Source organism: Porites lutea, chromosome 3, assembly GCF_958299795.1.
Source record: "Porites lutea chromosome 3, jaPorLute2.1, whole genome shotgun sequence".
NCBI lineage: Eukaryota > Metazoa > Cnidaria > Anthozoa > Scleractinia > Poritidae > Porites > Porites lutea.
The window spans coordinates 50,765,934-50,788,699 of record NC_133203.1 but is presented as its reverse complement, the minus strand read 5'-3'; the positions used below and the strand labels follow the sequence as shown (position 1 = coordinate 50,788,699).

The 22,766-nt window shown below is 40.3% G+C and overlaps 1 protein-coding gene across 2 annotated transcripts; it reads right to left on the bottom strand.

Moving 5' to 3' along the window:
• Positions 1-599: 599 nt before the first annotated feature.
• On the bottom strand, positions 600-21,456 carry LOC140931397 (lysosomal alpha-mannosidase-like). 2 transcript variants are annotated; one of them, XM_073381209.1, is made up of 4 exons: positions 20,524-21,456; positions 4,911-5,105; positions 4,282-4,461; positions 600-2,478 (listed from the first exon to the last, which is right to left on the bottom strand). In XM_073381209.1, exons 1-4 carry the CDS (start codon positions 21,439-21,441, stop codon positions 784-786), a joined length of 2,988 nt encoding a protein of 995 aa, XP_073237310.1. In that variant the 5' UTR covers positions 21,442-21,456; the 3' UTR covers positions 600-783. The 2 variants fall into 2 exon arrangements, with proteins under 2 accessions (XP_073237310.1, XP_073237309.1); XM_073381208.1 differs by lacking the exon at positions 20,524-21,456 and adding an exon at positions 7,399-8,386 and having other exon boundaries at positions 610-2,478.
• Positions 21,457-22,766: the final 1,310 nt, after the last annotated feature.

Genomic DNA, 22,766 nt, shown 5'->3' with positions numbered 1-22,766 from the left:
AATTTTCAAGATCAAATTTCAGTTCTCCCTGCCGCCGAAATAATTCCCACTGGTTTGGACCGCAAATTTCAAAACCGCCAGTCATACATACTCTAACTTCTAGTTCACAAGAATTTTAGACTCCAAACAAATACGCCTAGATTTGACATTTTCAACGAATTGGAATATATCAGCGCGACAAAAATTGAAAAAACGTGAATTCGTTTTAAAGTACAGTGACGCTTTCGCTGCCTTCTCCTTCATTGACGGCAAAGCTCCTTATTAGGGAATTTAAGCAAAGACGTTTTTAAGCGGCGCAAGTGAACCGGAAGTGGACTTCTTCGGCCGTAATTTTGAACACATTCTTGGGCAAATCGTCTCTATACGAGTAAAGGCACTGAGCAAAACAAATTTGGTTGCGTTAAGGTGTATCAAAAGAGAGAAACGCTCACTTCCAGTTGACGTGTGTGTCTTAAAAACGTCGCTGCTTAAATTCGCTATCGAGGAAGATACGACAGTTAAATGTTAAATTCTGCGCTTCCTGCAAGTTTTCTTATTCATTTATTAAGACTTTCTCGCATTTTCTATAATTCAAGCTGCCAAGGATAAAAGTTAAGGGATTTTCAAAGTAAAGCACAGATGTTTAATCACTGTAATTATTTATTCATTCGCTTTTACAATTTTCATACAAAAGGATTGTGAGGATTTTACGAAACTTTGTAAAAACAAAAGTATTATATATCAATAAAGCAAAATGGTAGTTTAGAACTATCAAAAAGCGTTATCTGTGTATTTCAGGCGAACTTAGTACTTATAATAACGCGATAATGTGTTGCTGTGACGTTTAACGACAGCTTTAAATGTGCGAATCTGCATGGGTGTCAGATGCACGTTTAAATCAGTGGCCGCCCGTGAAATCATCTTCTTTTTCTTCTTTCCTGCTTCCTTTCTTGTTTTAATATTCCAGTGAAGAGGTTCTTTATCCTTCAGAAGCTGATTTGCAGACAGGTTCATTTCCGTCATGGACTCAATCTCAAAATCAGTAAACAGACCTTCAAGTGAAATGTTAACTGGCTGCGACAGCTTAGCGTCCTCGCCAGCCTCGTACTGATGCTCCACTCTGATCAGCGCTGAGTCGCCCATGGTTTCTAAGGTCAGCAGATGCACGTTAGCGGGAAGCTCACGGTTTAGACCGCTGTGCAAGGAGTTATATTGGCTCGTCCACTTGTTGAAAGTGAGGCTGTTTGGCGCGAAAGCAAGCACAGGCTCGAGCAACATCAGCTCGCCGAGTTCACGATGAAGAGCAGCAGAGGACTGGGGCGGCGCTAGAGTTAGGCACAGTTTCCCTCGGACAATCAAGCCCTTACCGGAGATTCCAGGCTCGTTTAGGGCCTCGCCTACGCCTCTTAAGTCATCTACAAGCAGACGTCTGTGCAACATGATTTCCATGGAGCCCTCCATAAGGCTGGACCCACCCAGGGAACGCTCAGTCAGGACTGTTAACTGTTTAGCGTCGTCCTTGATGTATATTCGACTGTTGACTGGATAGTAGTTGCCAGCAACTGGCTCTGTAACGTTCAGCTTCCACGTGGGACGGAAATTTAACTCGCGTTTTTGCATTTCCCTGCCATTTGCGTCAGTGTAAAAGAGCTTCGTAGATTTGATATCAGTATCAAAGCGAGTGATCACCTCTTTGCCCAAATTGTCGCTGATGGGAATGGGTCCAACTGTGTACTCAAACTCTGCATGCCGCTGACCAGGGTAAAGTCGAATCACCTGACTGACGAAAGGAGATATTACTTGACGCACTTCCTGCACCAGGGGACCCTTGAAGAGTTCTGTCTTCCGTCCCTGTGAGATTAGGATCGGTTCACTTTTGTTTGGTCTGAAGATGTAGGCTCCGGAGGGCTGCTTGGATTGTTTGTTTCCAATGCTCGCGTTGTACCAGTAGAAAGCCTGTTTCACAGCGGTGGTAACCTTGGAGCTTTTATCGGTCATGCTTATCAAATCACCAGTCTTAGACGTAAACGAAAGCTTAATAAATTCATTCTCGATGGACATTTCGTCGGCATCTGCGTAGAACTTTTTCTCGGGAGCTCGGAACAAGTCTCTTAGACGAGACGACGTGGTTGAGTTCACAAAGTAGGTGGCAAAGCCGAGAGCAGGAATTTTGACGTTGAAAATAATTTCAAAGGAAGAGGTACTCGCTTGTTTCTGAATTTTACGGAGCTGTTTCGTGGCGTCAGAGATTGGCAGTATTTGGCTTTTGATCGATTTTCCATGGGGTCCATAAACAGCCATTGCGCTGCTTGCTATCGGAAGTCGAAGCACAGTAGTTACGTCACGTGCAATAGGATTATACACCGTCACAGTAAAGGACTTGTTTTGCTCAGTGACGTCACACACGCTGATGTTAAGGTGGTCACAGAACTTCAAATCAGGGGGCTGAGTTCCAGAGTTTTTCACTGTAAATTTGCCGAGGACATCAGCGATCAAGTCCTGCAAACAACACACAAACAATTAAGGCTTGTTATATGGTCTGCGTACACGTAGTGATGAAATGATGGTGATATTGGTTGTTAATGATGATGGTTTTGACGATTATGGGAAAGACAATAATGATCACAGCAATGATGATGACGACGATAATGTCGGTGACGTGATGATAATAATAACAACAGGGTAACATAAAGTAAACTGGCATTTAGATTTATTTTGGATGTTAGAGTTGTATTTCCTTAACTATTAGTGTTGTTTGTCAAAAAAAAACGTAAAGAGATTTAAATCAACTAAGTTGGTAAAAATTAAATTTTTTAATGACGGTGAAGAAAACAAGACTGTGATAATGATGATGATACATGTCAATCAACAATTATTCCACGAGCGAACGTTGGGTATGAGTTGGCTATAATCGTCTCATATCCAACAAGTGCGAGTGGAATAATTGTTTTATTAAAAACGCCCATAAAATATCGAGAATTCTTCCCTACTTTATTTGTAAAAACAACTGATTTTCAGCTTGTTTTTAATTTTGAGCAGACTCGTACAGTTACCATATTTGGAGAGCATGGTATAATGGCTCATATACCATGATGGCTAAGCCAATCAGAGCTCTAGAATTGCATTATCCAATGTTTTTTTTTTATAATGACGGTGATCATGATAGAAGTTCTGCGGTATTTTTTACAAATCGTTGAATCATAAAAGGCCATAATTGTTGGGAAATGTGTTTAAATAAATTCACGTTGAAATTAATTGAAACTCTTCAAAACAGTAACTTTACAAGTTGTATTTCAAGAGAGCGTTATGACACTCTAACCATACAAGGATCTTTGAACTCTTGAACACGTAGAGACAAAATCTTGAAAGAGAACAGAAAGCTACATAAATAAAAGTGCAGTTAACCGACTTCCTGTCGGTAATAGGCCCGCAAGATGTAACAGGCATTCATTCTCATGAACCGAAATAACCGGCCACAAACATTCTTCAATATTCTTCCACAAAACAGTTTCAGTCAGAGCCTTACACAACGGTGAAAAAACGAAAAAGGTGTTTTAAACAATAAAAGGCCATGACAAAAATGAAACAAACAAAAAAAGGAAAAAAAAGGATTTATAACCCGGTTAGCTCAGTTGGGAGAGCACCCGTATGCCGAGCAGGATGTCGGCCAGACCAACTACCAAAGTCTTTAAACAAAGGTGAGTTGATACTGGCTTAGCCTGTTCCAGGCATTCAAATCATGGGGACAGTGCAAAGAGATGTAAGCAGAAAAAAAAAATAACAAGGGGGCGGGGTAGGGGGTAGCGGGATAAGAGTGTACCCTCCTCTCTCCCTCTCCCTCTTTTCCTTCTTATTTTTTTCTTGCTCTCTTCCTTAGCGATGCGCTCCACTCTCGGAACGCCTGGAACAGGCTAATACTGGCTGTGATCATGATTTAACATCTTGTAGACCTCAATTCAGATGAACGCGTTATTGAGTGGTTTTAAGTCGGAGGGGACGTAAAAGAACCATACACTACTGGTCAAAACAAAGGAGGGAAGTTTCACACATCATCCATAATCATGGGCTGTGGGTGGGTTGAGTAAGGTCATAAATTGACTGATAGAGGCTGCCAGTAGCTTCCTTGTATGGTGACATCCGAGCTTACTGTTAACATGTTACATTAAATAATGTAAAGAGGACACGCCTGTTGTCCTCTCATCCACATCATTTCATTCATTCAGTTTTTACCTTTAAGAAGTTTTTGGCCAAAATTAAATTAAAAAACTACGAATTATCAGGAGAATGATTTGACTTTCATACCTGGCATTCAGCAGCACCAATGGCGAGTCGTTTGGCATAATCATCAGCGACATGTTGTTTGGAAGTACCACTCACAGCATCATGATGTTGAGCTACTCCCACAGCTCGACGCAGAGTGTCTGAAGTTGGGCCATTTTTGCCAGTTCCAGATCCATTGACTAACTCTAGCTGCTTGCACACCTGAAATATTTGACAAGCAATATTAAATTACCTCCAGGAATTTTACTGATAAGTGCAGCTGAATTGATATAAAGTAGGCCACACTTATATGATGGCATGCATTAAAAGTCAACCCTAACCCTAGCTAAGTCAAATTTTGAGATGTGAGATAAAAAATAATGTAATTTGCTATTTTGCATCACAAAATCATATTGCATGGTGGGGGGGGGGGGGTTCCACTGCTATTTTGTGCAGAACCTGTTAAAGGTTTGAATGCCAGTAAGACAGACCCATCACACAGCACTAAAGGTAACTTCCTCACTCCCTCGTCAGTCTACCTAATATCTTTCCAATCTTCTTAATTCTTCCAGTCCTTTTTTCTTTGTTTGTCTGAACAGCATGTTACCTTCATATTGGGTGAATTAACAACATAATACACTATGGGGGCACATTATCGGGCAATAACTAACCTGAAGCAAATTGTTGTTGAGTCGAACATATCGTTTAAGAGCTGGTCGGCTGGTAAAATAACCAGTCCAGTAACAATGTGGACAGTCTGCATATGGAAAAAAGTCATCAGTCTTCAATTCCCACGTCTGATTAGCTTTGTGAAGAGCATCTAAATAAAGTGTTGGTGTAGAGTAGAAAGCATTCACACGGCCATCCTAAAGGAGAAAACATTATAGTTTTTAATTTTAGGCAAGCTTTCTTGCATTTAAGTATTAAATAACTGAGATCTTTCTTTCTTATTGTTGTTTCCAGGGTACATGTAGCTTGTAATTTTCATACTAGTAGCCAATGGGTTTTACCAGACCACATGTTCTTAGTTGACCAATCAGGTCAAAAACCAGAGTTCAACATCATCAACCATAAATGATGTAACAATTAACTTCAAATCTGATGATGCACAGATTTTTAAAACATCATTCACAGTGTCAACAATAACTGGTCATATTTGAAAACACTCACATGTGCAATCCATGGCTACACCTGCTACCTGTAATATGATATGACCTCTAGCTGGGGTTCAAATCATTTACAGGGTAACATGTTCTTTATCAGGTTTATACATTTAAGTGCAGCATTTCTCACAAAATTTTATCCCGATCAAAATATATAAAGCTTAGCCATCAGTGGCAGATCTAGGGAAGGGGCCCGTGGGGGGCCGCCTCCCCTTTTTTTAAAACCAAACTGAAGCCCGAAGGGCCAAAAAATTCTTTTGGGAGACTAGGCCTCCCCCTCCTTATGTAAGGGTCTGGATGACCAGGCCCCCCCTCCCTTATCTCAAGGTCTGGATCTGGCACTGGCCATGAACACTATACAGCATTACAGGGGGGTAAATATGGCTAATATTCCTGTTAAAGAGCTGGCATTAAGACACTGATCAGAAACAAAACAACATCACAATCACAGCCACAGGATGAGTAAAAAAACATTTGGATCCAACTTTCACTGTACTAAACACTTCATCATTACACCTTCACTTAGCCTCTCAATCATGCAGATGTTCTTAGGGGCTTCGTCAGGCATTCTTTCCCTACAAACATCTGCTGAAACAAGCAGTTAAATCCCTTTCTCTTTGTTCGCAAATATCAGTTGACAATCACGTGCAAATTACCAGAGAACCAATCAGCAGTAAGCGGTTGTTTAGTAAAAGGCCAATCATAAGTAAAAAATAAGGGCTAAATGCGAGTCACTAGTGTACTACATGACCTTAGTATTAAAACAAGTACGAAAGTGGAGGCTCTTTATATATTTCTCTTTGTGAAAGTTAGATTTGAATTAGATGCCATTTTATCTTAAGGTGTTCTTAAGATTAGGCAACAGCAGGGCGGTATGTTGTAACAAAAATCCTTTTTGTAGTAAAGCTGACTTCTGTTCAGCAAATTTAACCTCAGTGGTAATTTTTCCTATGAGATTTTGGTGGTAGTCTCTAGCATGGAAGCATGTTATCCTCATCAGCAAAAACTGAAGAGTTTGTTCTAAGAAATTTAGGAGCTTTTCATTTTTGGAAACCTTTTTTGTCTTTGCTGACATTTTCTGGAGTCTCACATCCCAGTTTTTGCACTAAGTTTCTCAAGGTCCATGCACTTTCCAGAGAAAGTGTGCTGTGATTGGTCTTTGTTTTTTAAAGCCTGCTTCAGCAGATCCTTAATTTCTATTAATTTTTAGCTACATTGCCCTTTATAAATGATCCTACAAATTAGCTTTATAAATTACTGTAAAAATCGTCCAGCCTCATGGGTGTAGTAACAGAGAATTCAGCTCCCTTCCCCTATCCATGAATCCACCACTATACCTGCAACTAATCTTGCACAATGATAAAGTGAAGGCACCTGTGAAAATTCATTCTTACCCTCTCTCAGTTGATTAAAACACTTAAAATATCTTCAATTTTCCTTGTCCAAAACATGTTATCAGTGGACTACATACACTACACCACACTTGTCAGCTGAGTGATCACAACAGACATTTTATATCCACTTGTTTTAACAACTTGTTCCATTTTCAGGGGCAACACATCAGCCTTTGATGCCATTAACAGCAAAGAGTGTAAAATAAATAAAAGACTGATAATAACAGATCAGGCTCTATTTTGTTTTGCTTGGTAAATATATAACATTTCAGGCATGATGAAAAAAAGAAAGAGCATCAATGTAAGAGAGAATGTACGAGAGCTGCTAATATTTGGCTTGGTCTCAGGTTAAATTAAAGAGATAACCATTGTGGAAGAGGTAATTAAAAAAACAGTTATATCTCACAGTTTAATGCACTTTGCTGTTGTCGACATCAAAGGCTGAGTTGAAACTAAGAATCAGAAAAATTAATTTGTTTCTGAACAACAACACAATTTTATAAATGATAAAAGATGTGGTTACCAAACTTCCATCAAACACTACTCATTTGAAAATCAATGGTGAATAACTAAATACTTGAAGGGAAAAGGTTTGTACCTACATTATTTACATATTCAATCAGCTTATCCAGATTCTTGTACCATAAGTTTGCATTTTCATACATAAAATCTGAACCCATCGTCAAAATGATATGGTTTGTTTTGTAGTGTGAGGCCTGCTCGCATGTTGTTTGAACAAATCTTTCCACTGTGTCCTTGACATTGTTATCATACAAGTTAGGGTCATCTTGGACGGGGTTGTCAGTACAGAATTGATCATAACAAAATCCTTTAGGTGGATTATAACCATTGTAAAGTACCCCAGTGAAAATATCAGAATCTTGTCCAAGATTTCTGCTTCCTCTCCAAACCAGTTCCATTCTTTGCTGCTTCAGACGAAGGCTTTTGTCAGCGTAATCGATACGACCAAAGAAAAATCCGTCGAATGACATTTGTGCAAAGATTGATGCTTGTTCAGATGAGTGACCGAATGGATCGATATGCCAGGCTATTCGAGGTCTTGCATCCGATCCAAAAGTCTCTTCCACCAAGTTTAGCCCATAAGTCATTTGATCAATAATTGCGTTGTAATGTGTGGCAGCTTCATCGTTCATACACCAACCTGCGTTTATAAACTCCAGCCTTTTTTCTTGAACAAGTTTCTTCACTTCCGCTCGCATGGCATCGCTTTGTTCGTTCCACCATCGCTCAAAGAAAGCGATTTCCACGTAAATAAACCGCTTTTTAGGATCTGCAATTAGCTGAGGGATAACTGAATCTAAAATATACTGTACTCCAGCATGCTGGATAGAATTATTAGATCCGTAAAAATACTCATCCACAGTTTTCAGCCATCCTACATCATCGTGGGTATGTGGCACGAGATGAACTTGAAGTTTATCTTCGTTCTTCACTTCTCCGTTAAACTTGCATTCAAAGGCTAAGCCAAGAGTACAAATGGCAACAAAAAACACCAAACTGTACATCTTGACGCGATGGAAAAGTGAATGACTGCCCCAACTGTAAAGTCATCTGTTAGTCACGAGATATTTTTGTAGACTTTTGAACTTATGACAGGCGTTAATAAGGGTCGGGTGGGTCTGGCACTACTAGTGTCCAGTGCCCCGTTTGGTCTATCAAATCTTCTGACTACATTTCTTTAATCCATATACCATACGGAGCCATAATATGGCTCTTGCTTATGCTTACTTTAACTGATCAAGTTAGTAAAATGAAATCTCTGAATATTTAAAGAGTATACTATTAGTTGTAGTTGCAATAAGTATGCATCGCCGTAACTTGAATTTGAGTTTAACACCACTTTATTGTGACACGCACGGGCCTTGAAAAGTCCTTGAAAAAGCATCATGTCCTCGAAAAGTCCTTGAGAACTGAAAAATTGTGGGATATCCTTAAAAAGTCCTTGAGTTTTCCACAGAAGTCCTCGAACATTTTTTGAAAGCTCTTTGAATAAAAATAACTTTTGTTAAAAAAGTGTTTTGCCCAAAGGAAAGCTCGAAAGCACAGCAGTACGTAAATTTTCTTGGTGATCATGGAAGTGTGTTTTCTCATGATTCCAATGTTCCCTGCATAGTTCATTTTCCGTTGTTTGAAGTACCCTAGGAACCGTGCCTTCCTGGGGGAAGGTATTGCAATAAGTAAACCCCCTTCCACGTACGAATTTGAAAGATCTTTACTTCGTGTCATTCTATGTCAAAGTCATTGCTAGAAATAGTGGACATTTCGCGCCCGTGATTAATTGTCAGCGGAATCTCATTTCCAAAATGGCGGACAAAAACGATCGTAGTCAGGGAAAGCGTATCCCCTGCGATTTTTTAAATAATTTGAGCTCTGTGGATCTGTTTTACGAAGAAAAAAGCTGGAATGAAACACCTTGCAAGAAAATGTTAGGTTTATACTAGGCCGAGCGGCTGATAGCAACAAAACAGTACGCGGCTGTACCTTTCGTGACATTTTCGTGACAATTTTGTTTTAAAACCAAGCCTGGTAGGCTAATCGGGGATTTTTGAATGCCTGGAACCTAGTTTATATCCCGTGAAGCATCTCTGGAGTTGTAGCAACAACCAAAATAGCGATTCGGTGAGGTTTGGAGTTGTGAAGCTTTGTCCGACCGAAATAAGTCATTCGCAACCATGGCGTCCATTACTGGACTACAGATGGAAAACTGCGGGAAATAATGCGCCTTTGGAAGTATTTTCCAGTGCAAAAATCGTCCTTTTAACAACTGTTTTGGAAACATCTTCCATCGCAGAAGTGATATCGAGTCGTGCAAATTTACTTCAGTGAAGGGTTTATCCTCTAATCGACGACTATTTCGCATGACTTCGGCAAGATTTTAAGACAGTGTATGGAGAAATGGAGCGTACAACGAGAGATAAAAGTGGCCACTTCGGGAAGTAAGTAAACCTTCTCCAGATGCGAAGGTTACACAGCACTTAACATGTTTCGAGTCGTGTACCGAACACCCGTGAGCTCATAATCGATATATTTGAAAAAGTTTCCTTTTCTCCATACATTTTCTTATACGAATTCGCAGCCATTGTGGCCTTGGTGCGCACGCGCAACCGCCATCTTGTCCCTAATTTCTGGCAATGACAGGAAAAAGAAGTCCTTGAAAAGTCCTTGTTTTTCCCCCAAAAATTCTGTATAAACCATGTCAGTGAACGGGAAGTAACAGCATCAGCACAGGAAACACAAACGCCGGAAGTGCTCACGGCTGTAGCTAGAACCAGTTACATACCTTGAGTGATCGACTAACTATTACGAGTAGCCCCTCACTCTCCTTAGCCGAGATAGTTGAGTGAGCGAAATACTCGGGCGCCCGTGAAAATCGTCGTGCCACATGGAGAGGTGAGACGCAGAGGGAGGAGCGATTTTCCATCCCCGTGTTACCTTTCTACGCACGAGCAGTCAATCAAAAGGTCTGGAACGAGGCTGAAAACGGAGAGCGAGACTGGGGAGAGAGGCTAAAAACCTCGCCTCACACGCCCTACGGGCGTTTGAGGCTCGCGCGCTTAGCGCCACGCTTTACCGATATCTTTACCGATTTTGAGAAGAAACCGACTGTTTTGCAGTCGATAGAACAGGCTATTGACCCATTTTGTAGGTTCTCCTTTCTTTGCCATTGCGCCATTTTAGCCTTCTTGTCCTGTTCCTTTTTCACTGACGAGCTCAAACATCAGTGAATGGACTAACGGGGGTACACAGAGATCAAGCAGTATATTCGAACTCTCCCACTTCATTGAAGCATTTGGGATACTGATTTTTCATGGCCTTATGGTCTGCTCCTTGGGAACGTTATTGTTACCGAGTACGGTGTGATAGATTTTATTCGAAACCAATATATCTTTACAGTAACGGGCTTCTATTCCGATACACTTGCCAAAAACGATAGCGTTCCACAAAAGTAACGGGCTTCTAAACCGATACACGTACCTTCAACAAAATTACAATTCTCTAAATCGAAAAACTACTCCGTTCAAAGTGTCACATGATCACGTGTTCGAAACGTGATCGGCTACATCTAAGGTCAAAAAATGTCACGCGCGAAAAGTAACACAAAACTCCGTGACACACTCCCCCCTTGATCAGTCGAATCACTGGTCAACTAGTCTCCGAATATAATCAGCATTCCGAGCGGCAAGACGCCTGGGTGGCCTGATGCCATCAATTATCTGCTCCTCCCGAGGTTGTTCATCATTAGTCACGACAGGTATCTCCAGGGGAAACAGCCTTTCCACTGGCCTCTTCATAGTAACAGGTCTACCACTCTTACTGATAACCTTGACTACAGCTGCTCTAACGCGATCGTCCGCACCATGGATCAAATGCTCCACTCGTCCAAGTTTCCACTGACTACGGGGCAGATTGTCTTCGAAAACAGTAACAACATCTCCCTCAGATACAGCAATACTGGATCTAGGCCTGGATTTCTGCCGATGCAGGTTCCTTAACTCTGTAACATATTCTCTGCTCCAGCGCCTCCAGAAGTGTTCCAGTAACAATTCCAAGTGCTTCCGTCTTCTTGGGAGATCTTCCGACGACACTGTATGGTCAAGTGAGGCTTGTCGATTTCCTGTTACCGCCGGCAGTGATAATATTTGTCTTCCATACATCAAGTGACTTGGTGTCAATGGTTCTTCAGGATCATCTGACGACACGTAAGTTAAGGGTCTAGAGTTGAGAGTTCCCTCAACCTCGACGAGAACAGTGTGTAATTCGTCATAGTTTAACTTAGCGTTCCTAAGTGTCTTCCGCAAACATCTCTTTGTATTCTGAATCAATCGCTAAAAAAGCCACCCCACCAGGGCGCTCTGTCCACATTAAATCTCCAGTCAATTCTTTTACTGGCCAGGAATTTCTTGACTCTTGGGTAAGAAAATAATTTGCTCAAAATTTTATCTGCAGCCTTAAACGTTTTGGCATTGTCCGAGATAATCAGTTCTGGTAAACCTCCTCTAGCTGCGAATCTCCTCTGGCAACGGATGAATACATCAACCGACAGGTCCGTAGCAAGCTCTAAATGTACTGCTCTCACAGAACAGCAAGTAAACAGGAGAACATAGACCTTCTGTAACGCAGACTGTCCTGACACCTTAATGTACAAAGGTCCAGCATAATCTACTCCGACATAAGTAAAGGAAGGTTTCTGGCTCAATCTAAACTCGGGTAGGTCACTTTGAGGAGGCACTCTGTAACTCTGCCCTTCATATCTGCGACAAACTGTACAGCTAGCCAGTGTTCTTTTAACAAACTGTCGCCCCTTGACAATCCAAAATCTGGTTCTCAGCTGGGCTAACGTAGCTTCTACCCTATTGTGATGCACCCTTTCATGAGCATCTCTCACCAACAGAGTTGAAAGATAATGATTCTTTGGTAGCAAGGCTGGGAACTTCGTCTCATGTGGTACATCAGCATTAGCAACTCTCCCCTTACATCTTAGGACTCCACTACTGTCTTCGTACAAACCAAAGTCTCGCTCTAACTGACTGTAATTTGCTTGGGACTTCAATTCTTTCTGGACACTTCTTAACCACTTCACTTCTGCATTTCCAAGTTCTTCTGCAGTAACCTCTCCCAAGTAAACAGTTCCTTCCTTTAGCAACTTGGCCTTGATTTTTAAATTCTTCACAAAACGCAACACCAAGGCTGTAACACGAAACAACTTGTTACAGGAGCTAAAATCTGTAATTGGAATAATAGTGTCCATATTGGGTGTTCCATTTGTAGTTAACAATACCGCTTCACCAACTGCTTCGATAGCTTGGCCTTTCTTCATCTCTACGCAGCACTCTTCAGCAATTGTTTCTGAACATTCCTCAGAACTGGGCCAGTTTCTCATGGGCTCCGACAGCCACGATGGTCCCTTCCACCACAACACATTACTCTTTAACTTAGCCGCACCTTCTCCACGAGATCCTATGTCCGCTGGGTTCTCAATGCCAGGACAATGGTTCCACATGCTCTCTTCGGTTAAAGACAAGATTTCATTCACACGATTTTGCACAAACTGCTTCCACTCCTTCGAACCCTTTATCCAGCAGATTGCAGTCTTGCTGTCTAGCCACAAGTGTGTCTTATCAATTGTAATCTGTGACGCCAAGGCTTCTTTAACTGAGGACACCAATCTTGCTAAGATGACCCCAGACAGTAATTCGAGTCTAGGGATAGACTGCCTTGTCAGCGGTGCCACTCTGGTTTTGGATGACAACAAAACTGGAAAAAAATCACCACTCACTTCAAGAACCAAGTAAACAACAGCACAATAAGCCTTCTCTGAAGCGTCCCCAAACCCATGAATAACATACGACGTAACACCTTCCTCTAATCCAGCATACACACACCTCGGTACTAACACTTGCTGCACCTCTCTCAAGTCCTGAAGCCACCTGTTCCACTGCTTCCGGGCAGACTCCGGGAGTGGCGCATCCCATTCAAACTTCTCCTGGCAAAGAGACTGAAACAAAATCTTCATTTCCACCAGTATTGGACTGAGTACTCCAAGGGGGTCAAAGAAACTTGAAGTAACCTTTAACAAGTTTCTCCTGGTCGGCTCCAAGTCTTCTGAAAGTCTCAGTAAGGCTTCAAATTTAAAAATGAACTCATCAGTAACACAGTTCCAATTGACACCAAGTACCTTGTGTTCATCCTTCATATCAAGCTTCTCCAAATGATTGACAGTAGTTTTCGCATAAGACTCTGTATCCTCCACTACAGCACAAGTTCCGACAGTTCCAACTTGGTCCTCACAAATCAATTCAAGCAATTTAGGTGAATTTGAAATCCACTTTCGCAAGTTAAACCCACCTTCCAATAGGCACTTCTTAGACTTCTGATAAAGCAAAAGACACTCCTCAACACCCCTTTCTCCTGTCACCAAATCATCCACATAAAATGAATTCAACAAGTTCTGAACCAAACCAGGGTCAGCCTCATATTGACTGATATGATACTTCAAAGTGGCATTCAAAAGAAAAGGGCTAGCATTGACTCCAAACACCACACGACAAAACCTATATAACATCAATCCGGGATTCTCTTCTTCTAAACTGTCCACCCAGAGGAATCGCAGGACATCACGATCTTCTTCAGCAACTCCCACATTGAGAAAGGCCTTTTCAATGTCTCCTACAAGTGCAATTCTTTTCTCTCTAAACCGGAGGAGAACATTGAAGATTGTTGGAGTTAAGGCTGGTCCTTAGTAAAGACATTCGTTAAGACTTGGACTATCACTGCTGGGCCTTGATGACGCATCAAAAACAACACGAAGTTTGGTTGTAAGGGCATCCCGGCGTACTACCCCATGATGCGGTAAATAATGGACCCTTTCAACATCAGGACGCTTGGCACAGTCTACTTGCTCAATTATACCACTCTGCAACTGATCTTGTATGATGGAGTCACATTCTTTCAAGATCTCTGGATCCTTTCTAAGACGTTTAAGCTGCGTGCTCAATCTTGCTACACAGTTCTCAAAATTATCTGGCAACAGCCCATGTTGCTCCTTCCAAGGTAGATGGACCGAATACTTGCCATCTTCAAAACTCAAATTCTTTTCAAAGGCTTCAAGAACAGTATCCTTATCTCGAATGCCGACAGAATCCAGATCCCACAATCTATCCAAATCCCCTTGCAGCGTATCATCAACAACCCTTGCAGTGTTCTCCTTATCAGGCGGTAACCGGTAAAATTTACCGCCTGAAGCAACACTTCGTACCGCCTGCAACCGCTTAAAGGTTTTTCCAAAATTAAATATTTCTTTTTTTAAAAAAAGTATGCAAGTTGTGATCCGATCCTCATAAGAAAAAGAATGAATATATGGAAAAGTATAGCTACCTAAGTACAAAACGTATAGCCCAAAAATAATGCATGTGCAAGAACTTCTTTTTGCGTCCGCAAGCCGACAGCTTCGTGCGGCTTTTTGTTGGGCGCTTGCGTTGAATCCAGCAAGACGCAAGAACTTCTTCCGTCGTTTTTACTTTCATAGATATATTTCACTGAAAATTTTGCAGACAAAATTATTCAACAGGTCAGATCAAGGTCAAGCGAGGCGTTACGCTCAGCGTTTGAATCGTTTACATTATCGTTTGACGATTTTTTCGTTTGCATCGTTTCTATCCTTTTCTGGTGATTTCTATCGTTTCTGACAGTTCGTTTGTTTCGCTTCTTTCAGTAGCTGTTTGAAGGAGTTCCACAAACGATCATCGGGTCATTTTGCGAGATCGCCTCAAACACCTGAAAATTTTTTCTGACAATAAAATAGCTGTGCCACTTTCTGTATTTGTCAGCGGATCACTAATCTATACTTTAGGCACATAGTTTTAAACATTCAAAATCCTAAAACTGTTTCGGTCTTGCTGGTTTACATATGACAGGGATGTATAGATAACACGTGTAAACAAAAAAGATAAACTAAAAATACGTTCATGTTTTTTTAAAATGCACACTGCAGCTCGTTTTGCAAAATAAGGATCGGTGAATTTTGAAACGGTATATATAAAATTGCAAAGGTAACCTTTTAAGCGAGGAAATGTGCACAATTTCGATAAAAAAGCAGCACTTCAAAAAAATAATGATCATAGCGTGTTTCGCAAAAGAGCCGTGTAATTTAAGACCGCAACTGTGTCACCTTAAAACGCTCCTGGAAAAAAAAACATACTAAAGTAAAGTAAGGACTGTTTTCACGAAAGGCTCTTTCAAATTACTGCAATAAAGTAATAAATAATTGTCATGTTTTCTTTGGAATCGTGATATCCATTGTGGCAGAAATTCAACGCCTTTGGTTTGTTTTGCCGAGAGTATGATATTGTACTATGAAATGATCCAAATGATAATTTGTTGTCTAAAGATAACACGACAGCAGATTTGCGTAAAATAAGTCTTAAAATATGGGAATAAAAAAATTTCCCAGTGAGGGCGGGGTCCATGTCCCTCCCTCCACTCCCCCCCACCCCCCCCCGAGAAAAGTGTATATTTTTTTGCCTTACCGTCCATGAATGGTCCCTCACCTGCTGAGCTAAAATTTGGGGAGAACCCTGCCTTGACTTATTACAGAAGTTAGCTCCCAGTTATCCTTATGTTCCCTGCTGACAATCAATCGCAATTCTTCGGGCAACTTCTCCATGAATATAGGAATCAAAAGAGCTCCATACTGTGCAGAATCAATTCCCAGTGCTTGTAAACCTCTAACCTGAATTTCCAAATTATCGAGAACAGCTCGGATTCCCTTTACGTTAGACATGGCATTCACAGGCTGTAATTTGAGTAAGGCCTCTATGTGAGCGCTAATAATTATCTGCTTGTTTCCAAATCTATCGGTTAAGATTTCAATAACCTCCTTATAGTTCAGTTCAGTTAATGGTAATCCAATGATAGAATTTAGAGCTGGGCCATCTAATAGACTTCGCAGATAATTAAACTTGTCAACATTAGTGAGCGAAGCGTTCTTATGCACCGCAGACGAGAACGAATCCCAAAATGTTTGCCAGTTTTTTGGGTCGCCAGCAAATCTTTTTGTGTGAAGTTTTGGTAGCTTCGCACCGTTACTAGAACTAGATGGAACAGACCCCCCTTGACTTCCTTGAGGCGATTCTTGTTTTCCATGAGAATGTTCACATTTCTGTAACTTGACAAGGGCGCCATGAATTCGCGCGCGAAACTCCTCAGATTCCTCTATCTCCGGTTCTAAATTTCCTTCGTCGATTGCGGCCAAAATCGATTCGTCCAAGGCCTTTAAGGTCGCTAATTTTTCATTGAGCGTAATAGTTATCCGTTTTATCTTGCTTTAGTGGTATCAGACCCATCGTAATCCATGAGAAGTTCATCGACTGATGAAAGAATTTTCCTTGCGTGTAAGCGATGCGCCGCACGTATTTTCAGGTTCTTCGCTAGTTTTCCAGGCATAATTCAGCTAGTTCTGACTCCAAATCCGGCTCTTGGGACCAAATGTGATAGATTTTATTCGAAACCAATATATCTTTACAGTAACGGGCTTCTATTCCGATACACTTGCCAAAAACGATAGGGTTCCACAAAAGTAACGTGCTTCTAAACCGGTACACGTGCCTTCAACAAAATTACAATTCTCTAAATCGAAAAACTACTCCGTTCAAAGTGTCACATGATCACGTGTTCGAAACGTGATCGGCTACATCTAAGGTCAAAAAATGTCACGCGCGAAAAGTAACACAAAACTCCGTGACATACGGAAACGTTTTCCTTGATAGAAAAGTTAAATGCCAACTGCGTAAAGTCAGTGGAAATTAACCAGAAGGCCCATGACGGCTGGGCGTGGGGATGTTTGTGACGTAGAAGGATTCTCGAGGGCTTTCCCTTCTGAAGGAACAAGGTATGATAAAATCGTCCTGATACTTGATTTTTGAGAAGACGAGGCAGTTAGGGTAAAATCTGATGCTGACAAGTAATCGGGTCTGAGGTTTTCATGATAATCTACGTTATGCAGATGCATTTGACGATAGGGCCTTATTGCGATTATCCCACACGGCGATCATGTAAATCAGATATTAGTACTTTACTATTATTTAGTATGTACTTTTAAACTGATGATTCCTCGTATATAAGTAAATGAATAACACAACTGAATAAGAAAAATAATAAATGCACTAGAGAATGAGTGGCCATATGCACTGGTGTCAAGTTTGGCTTCAAAGAAGACGTTCTTGTGGGCGTACTATGGCAGGCTTAAATTAATTGATACGAACTTTATCTTTCTGAGGATTAGACCGTCTGTTTGAGAATCAGTTATGGTGATAGATTCTAGAAAAATCGACTCAAATGCTGCTAGTTTCTTGATTCAGGGTGAGGCCTGATTACTTGTTTTTTCTACAGAGTGAAATCGTTGTCTGCGGACTTTTGATCTGCAGATGTTACTGGCAAAATGGATCAAAATGGTTTGGCTTCCGCGCAGCACAAACATATCTGTCCACGTGCTGGGGGCCGTTAGAATTAAAAGATTAGTATCATTAACAGAAAGCTGAGAATCCCTGATAATTCACCCACATTTTTAACTGACTTATTATTAAGTTATCAATACGTTAATCATTATGAAGTAAAAAGTCAAGTAGTAGTAGTATTTTATTTTTCCACAGAAGAAACAAGTTTATAGATAAGAATAATTGAGAAATAAAAAGAAAATGGGCAGAATAGTTGAAAAAATACAGTAGATTCTTAATTGCCACTAAACAAAAGCAAAAAAGATAACACACAATAAGCAAGTAAAATACAACTGGTCAAAAAATATTCACATACACATGAAAGCAGTATATTTATGTACATAAATTAGTATGAGTAGATTAAGCTGACTAAGTCAATCTAGCATTTAGCACTGGGATAAGTAATGATTGTAGGCGCCTAACGCGGATGGAAAATGTCTTCCGATTGATAAAAGTAGGAGAGAACTTTCTAATGTTTGTTCTGAAAAGGGGAATATAGACTTGTTCTGCAAAGGAAATTACTCGTAGTTTAGCTTTCATGGTTGTTCTGATACAGAAAAGCGTAATTGTAGAATTGGACGGTTCGGAATAAGATAAGAGATAAAAAAAGAAATTTAACATTGTCGGGAAATTTCAAAATGCCTAGATTTACATAGTGGGGGGTGTACTGTCGCAATTTGTAATAATCATCGCACTTTGTAATACCTGTCGCGATTTGTAATAAATCCATCGCACTTTGTAATACCTGTCGCAATTTGTAATAAACCGTGTCGCACTTTGTAATAAAAAAGCTGTCGCAATTTGTAACAGCTGTCTATCGCACTTTGTAATAAACTAAGCTGTCGCAATTTGTAATAATTCCATCGCACTTTGTAATAACTTTTTGTAATTAATTACTTCGTCAACATTAATATAATACCAAAATATGCATGGTACTTCATAAACAAAGATGGAGATGACGTCTGCTAGCACGTAACATCTCCGCTCATTCAAACATTTAACTTTATTCACAGTCCTAAACATTTTTTTAGATTAATGTTGATTAGTTATCTGACTTACGAAATGCTGTATTCTTGAACCTTGCTATTGTACTAGGTGGCTTGCATTCAATGGTTACCCGGCGGGTGTACTTCCTTATATGGCCAATACGGGGATGTGCCTCTGGACAGGGCATTGCCATAGTAGAGGGTCTAGACAGAGCTAGACACACTAGACACAAACAAGCCATTATTAAAAAGCATTTAATTTCCGCTAATCGTAACATCCATCCTACATCATTCGAATAAGGACACCAGGAGAGTTCAAGCTTTCCTTGTTAGATCTTATAACAGGTTGACACATCACGTGGTACACCGTTCTTGTCTAACGAGCAATCTTAAAGAAGTAATAGTGGCTTCCATATTTTGGCCAACTTAATCAAGCGAGGCCTGGAAAGATTCAAAATGTTTACTGCAAATGAAAAAAAAAGGCACCAGTGGCAAACCTTCGAACCACAACAGAAAACTAAACACAAAATTCAATTAGTCGCTGGCCAATACCTTCGTATGTACCTGTTTTTATAACACTCACTTGGGGTCTTACACTGAGCCGGCTGGGCATTTGGTCCATTATTCTCACTTGATTTGGTCCCATATAGGAACAAAAGGAGTACTCATTCCATCTTAAAACAATTGGTTTCTGTAAGGAGTCCTCTAAAGCAAATACCATGGGGATGGCAAAAAATTATCCTTCCCTGCGTATATACAACTCGTAAGACCTTGCAATTCTTCCGAGCGTGTTCTGGAGTACTGTTTTCCTACAAAATGGAAAGGATGGAATAAACCATCCATTACTACTTGAGTTACCCTATCTAAGGATCAAACCAAAGACACAAGGCCAACAACGTAAAAAAATGATACCCTATCAAAGGCTCGAGATCCTCAGAAACCAAACCCTATCGGGCGGTACTTACCTATTTAGCCCATCCATATATGGGATTATCCCCCCCCCCCCCCCCGCCGAAGACTTCACGTGTCACGTGGCAAGCAAACATGGATTTGGACGACCAATGCCAGGTTATTCATGAATTTTCTGTTGTTAAATGTTGCCTTTCTTATTTAAATATTTTTGAATTTAAACGTGATTCATATCTTTTTGGTGATATGTCACAGGACGTTTCATGTCTTTCATAAAAGCGTTTCTAGTCAGTCACGTGATTAATCAAGGCAGAAAAATTTATAGCTGAAGACATGCAGGTTTGACCAAAGAAAATGTTACGGACATGTTACATGCTAGCAGACGTCATCATCTTTGTTTATGAAGTACCATGCATATTTTGGCATTATATTAATGTTGACGAAGTAAGTTGAATCACTCTCAAAAAATTATTACAAAGTGCGATGGAATTATTACAAATTGCGACAGCTTAGTTTATTACAAAGTGCGATGGACTGTTAGTACAAATTGTGACACCTTTTTTATTACAAAGTGCGACACGGTTTATTACAAATTGCGACAGGTATTACAAAGTGCGATGGATTTATTACAAATTGCGACAGGTATTACAAAGTGCGATGATTATTACAAATTGCGACAGTACAGGGGGGTAATATTATCCATAATCAGAACATCATTTGTTAATTTTTTTAGCACAATATTGTCGAATAGCATATGATGTCACAGAGAAAGTAGTTTGACTATGTTAAATTGTATTGAACTTAAAATGTTTATACTTACTCTTTTGACGTACTTGATGAGTTTGTCGAGGTTTTTGTACCAGGTGTTGGCATTCTCGTAATGAAAGTCCTCCCCCATGGTCATAAGGATCTGGCTAGTCTTATAGTGTGCAGCTTGGTCATTTGCTGCCTTTACAAATCTTTCGACAGTTTCATTGACATTGTAATCAAAGAGATTTGGATCATCTTGTATTGGGATTGCGTATTTCCAGGACTGGTCATAATTAAACCCTTGTGGAGGCGCATAGTTGTTATATAGAACCCCCGTGAAAATTTCAGAATCTTGTCCGAGATTTTTGCTTCCTCTCCAAACCATTTCCATTCTTTGTTGCTTCAGACGAAGGCTTTTGTCGTCGTAATCGATGCGACCTAAGAAAAATCCGTCGAATGACATTTGAGCAAAGATTGATGCTTGTTCAGAGGAGTGACCGAATGGATCGATATGCCAGGCTATTCGAGGTCTTGCATCCGATCCAAATGTCTTTTCCACAAAATTCAGTCCATAAGTCATTTGATCAATAATTGCGTTGTAATGTGTGGCAGCTTCATCGTTCATGCACCAACCTGCGTTTATAAACTCCAGCCTTTTTCCTTGAACAAGTTTCTTCACTTCCGCTCGCATGGGATCGCTTTGTTCGTTCCACCATCGCTCAAAGAAAGCGATTTCCACGTAAATAAACCGCTTTTTAGGATCTGCAATTAGCTGAGGGATAACTGAATCTAAAATATACTGTACTCCAGCATGCTGAATAGAATTATTAGATCCGTAAAAATACTCATCCACAGTTTTCAGCCATCCTACATCATCGTGGGTATGTGGCACGAGATGAACCTGAACTTTATCCGCTCTGTTAGAATCCGTCGGATGAAAACTAGAGCTGAGATAAACCACGACTAGCAGGAAAAATAGAGCAGACATTTTAGTATTTTTCCCTTTCGTGCCAGTATTCAGATACCAGTTTTCTTAGTCACAAAATCACGTGCCTAATTAATAGGTAACGCCAGTGCATTTAAGGGTTTTCAATTTCGCTATCATTATTTACTTAAAAAACAAACCAACAGATAACAAAAAACAATGCCGAAACCTAAGCAAATTTAATCTTGAATACCTAAAACCTATTACCCATGTGGTGAAACTAAACTTAAAAAAAGGAAGACGGACACCAGAAATTTATTTTTCTTTCGGTTTGCAATTACATTTATGTATATGTTTCAGCAGCCCATAACCTCACTTGAGAATCCCGACCCAGTATATTTTAGCTGTATCCTACACCCCGTTCTTACTTACAATGCCGCGCAATATCACCCCCATTTTGCTTGATAATTTAAAATGCTGAATCCCGCCCTGCAAATAAGGGACTGATCCCGAATACCTAAAAACCTTTTGGGGCCCTGGAGTCTGGCAAGTAAGTGTTGTTTTTAAAAGAGTTAAAGAAGTCAATTGTGGGTGACTCATTTACGTTAAAAGAAATTAACACGCGCTCAAGCAACACATGAAGAAGCTTGAAGAAAACCCGTGAGACCAGGCATTCTACAATAAATGAAACTGGCTGCTACGATTTTACCGAAAAACTCATGGGTAACGCTTTTGGGACGAATTATACACACATCATGACACACATTTAACAATCTTGTCTACTTTACGAGACCAGTAGGTGAAAGGAAAACTCGAAAAAAACTGACGAGAGTCCGCCGAGTAAGTCCGAGTAAGGATGACGTAACTGATGAACAGTAGCTAACAATAAAATCATAGAAAATTAGGAATTCAAGGCCAATATTAAACCGAAACATGGAAGAATCGTAAAATTGGAAATAAGTGAGATTAGAAGTAATGAATTTGCAGACGACATAGCGTTGATACTCAACCACATTGATGATCGAAGCACAGATTCTGCTACTAAGTGTAGAGAATGGAGCTGCAGATGTCGGACTATTCTAAATGCAGCTAAAACTCAGGCAATCTTCTAGCGCTCGACCAAACTAGCAAATAAAAGCAAAATTTTCACCATTATTCCATTATCACTAATCGCACCCTTAATTTTTGGTTCTAAGAGTAACTCTAGCGATCAGCTTGATCAGCTTTCCACACAAACCAAAAGCTGGTTAAACTTTAAAGGGTGAATGACAGGCTTGATACCGCAAGTAACGAAAGCCACAAAGTTTATAAAAAAACCTCAATGCGTGATGGTTAAAACCACATCGCATAAAGACGATCTAAACATGACTCTTGATAACGGAACTGCA

Bases quoted from the DNA above. Each gene is read 5' to 3' on its own strand.
- LOC140931397 (XM_073381208.1), bottom strand. From the start codon at position 8,322: ATGTACAGTTTGGTGTTTTTTGTTGCCATTTGTACTCTTGGCTTAGCC. The intron at 5,106-7,398 runs GTAGGTACAAAC...TTTCTCCTTTAG, and splicing joins TGATTGAATATGTAAATAAT to GATGGCCGTGTGAATGCTTT. The intron at 2,479-4,281 runs GTATGAAAGTCA...TGTTGTTTGCAG, and splicing joins TTGGTGCTGCTGAATGCCAG to GACTTGATCGCTGATGTCCT.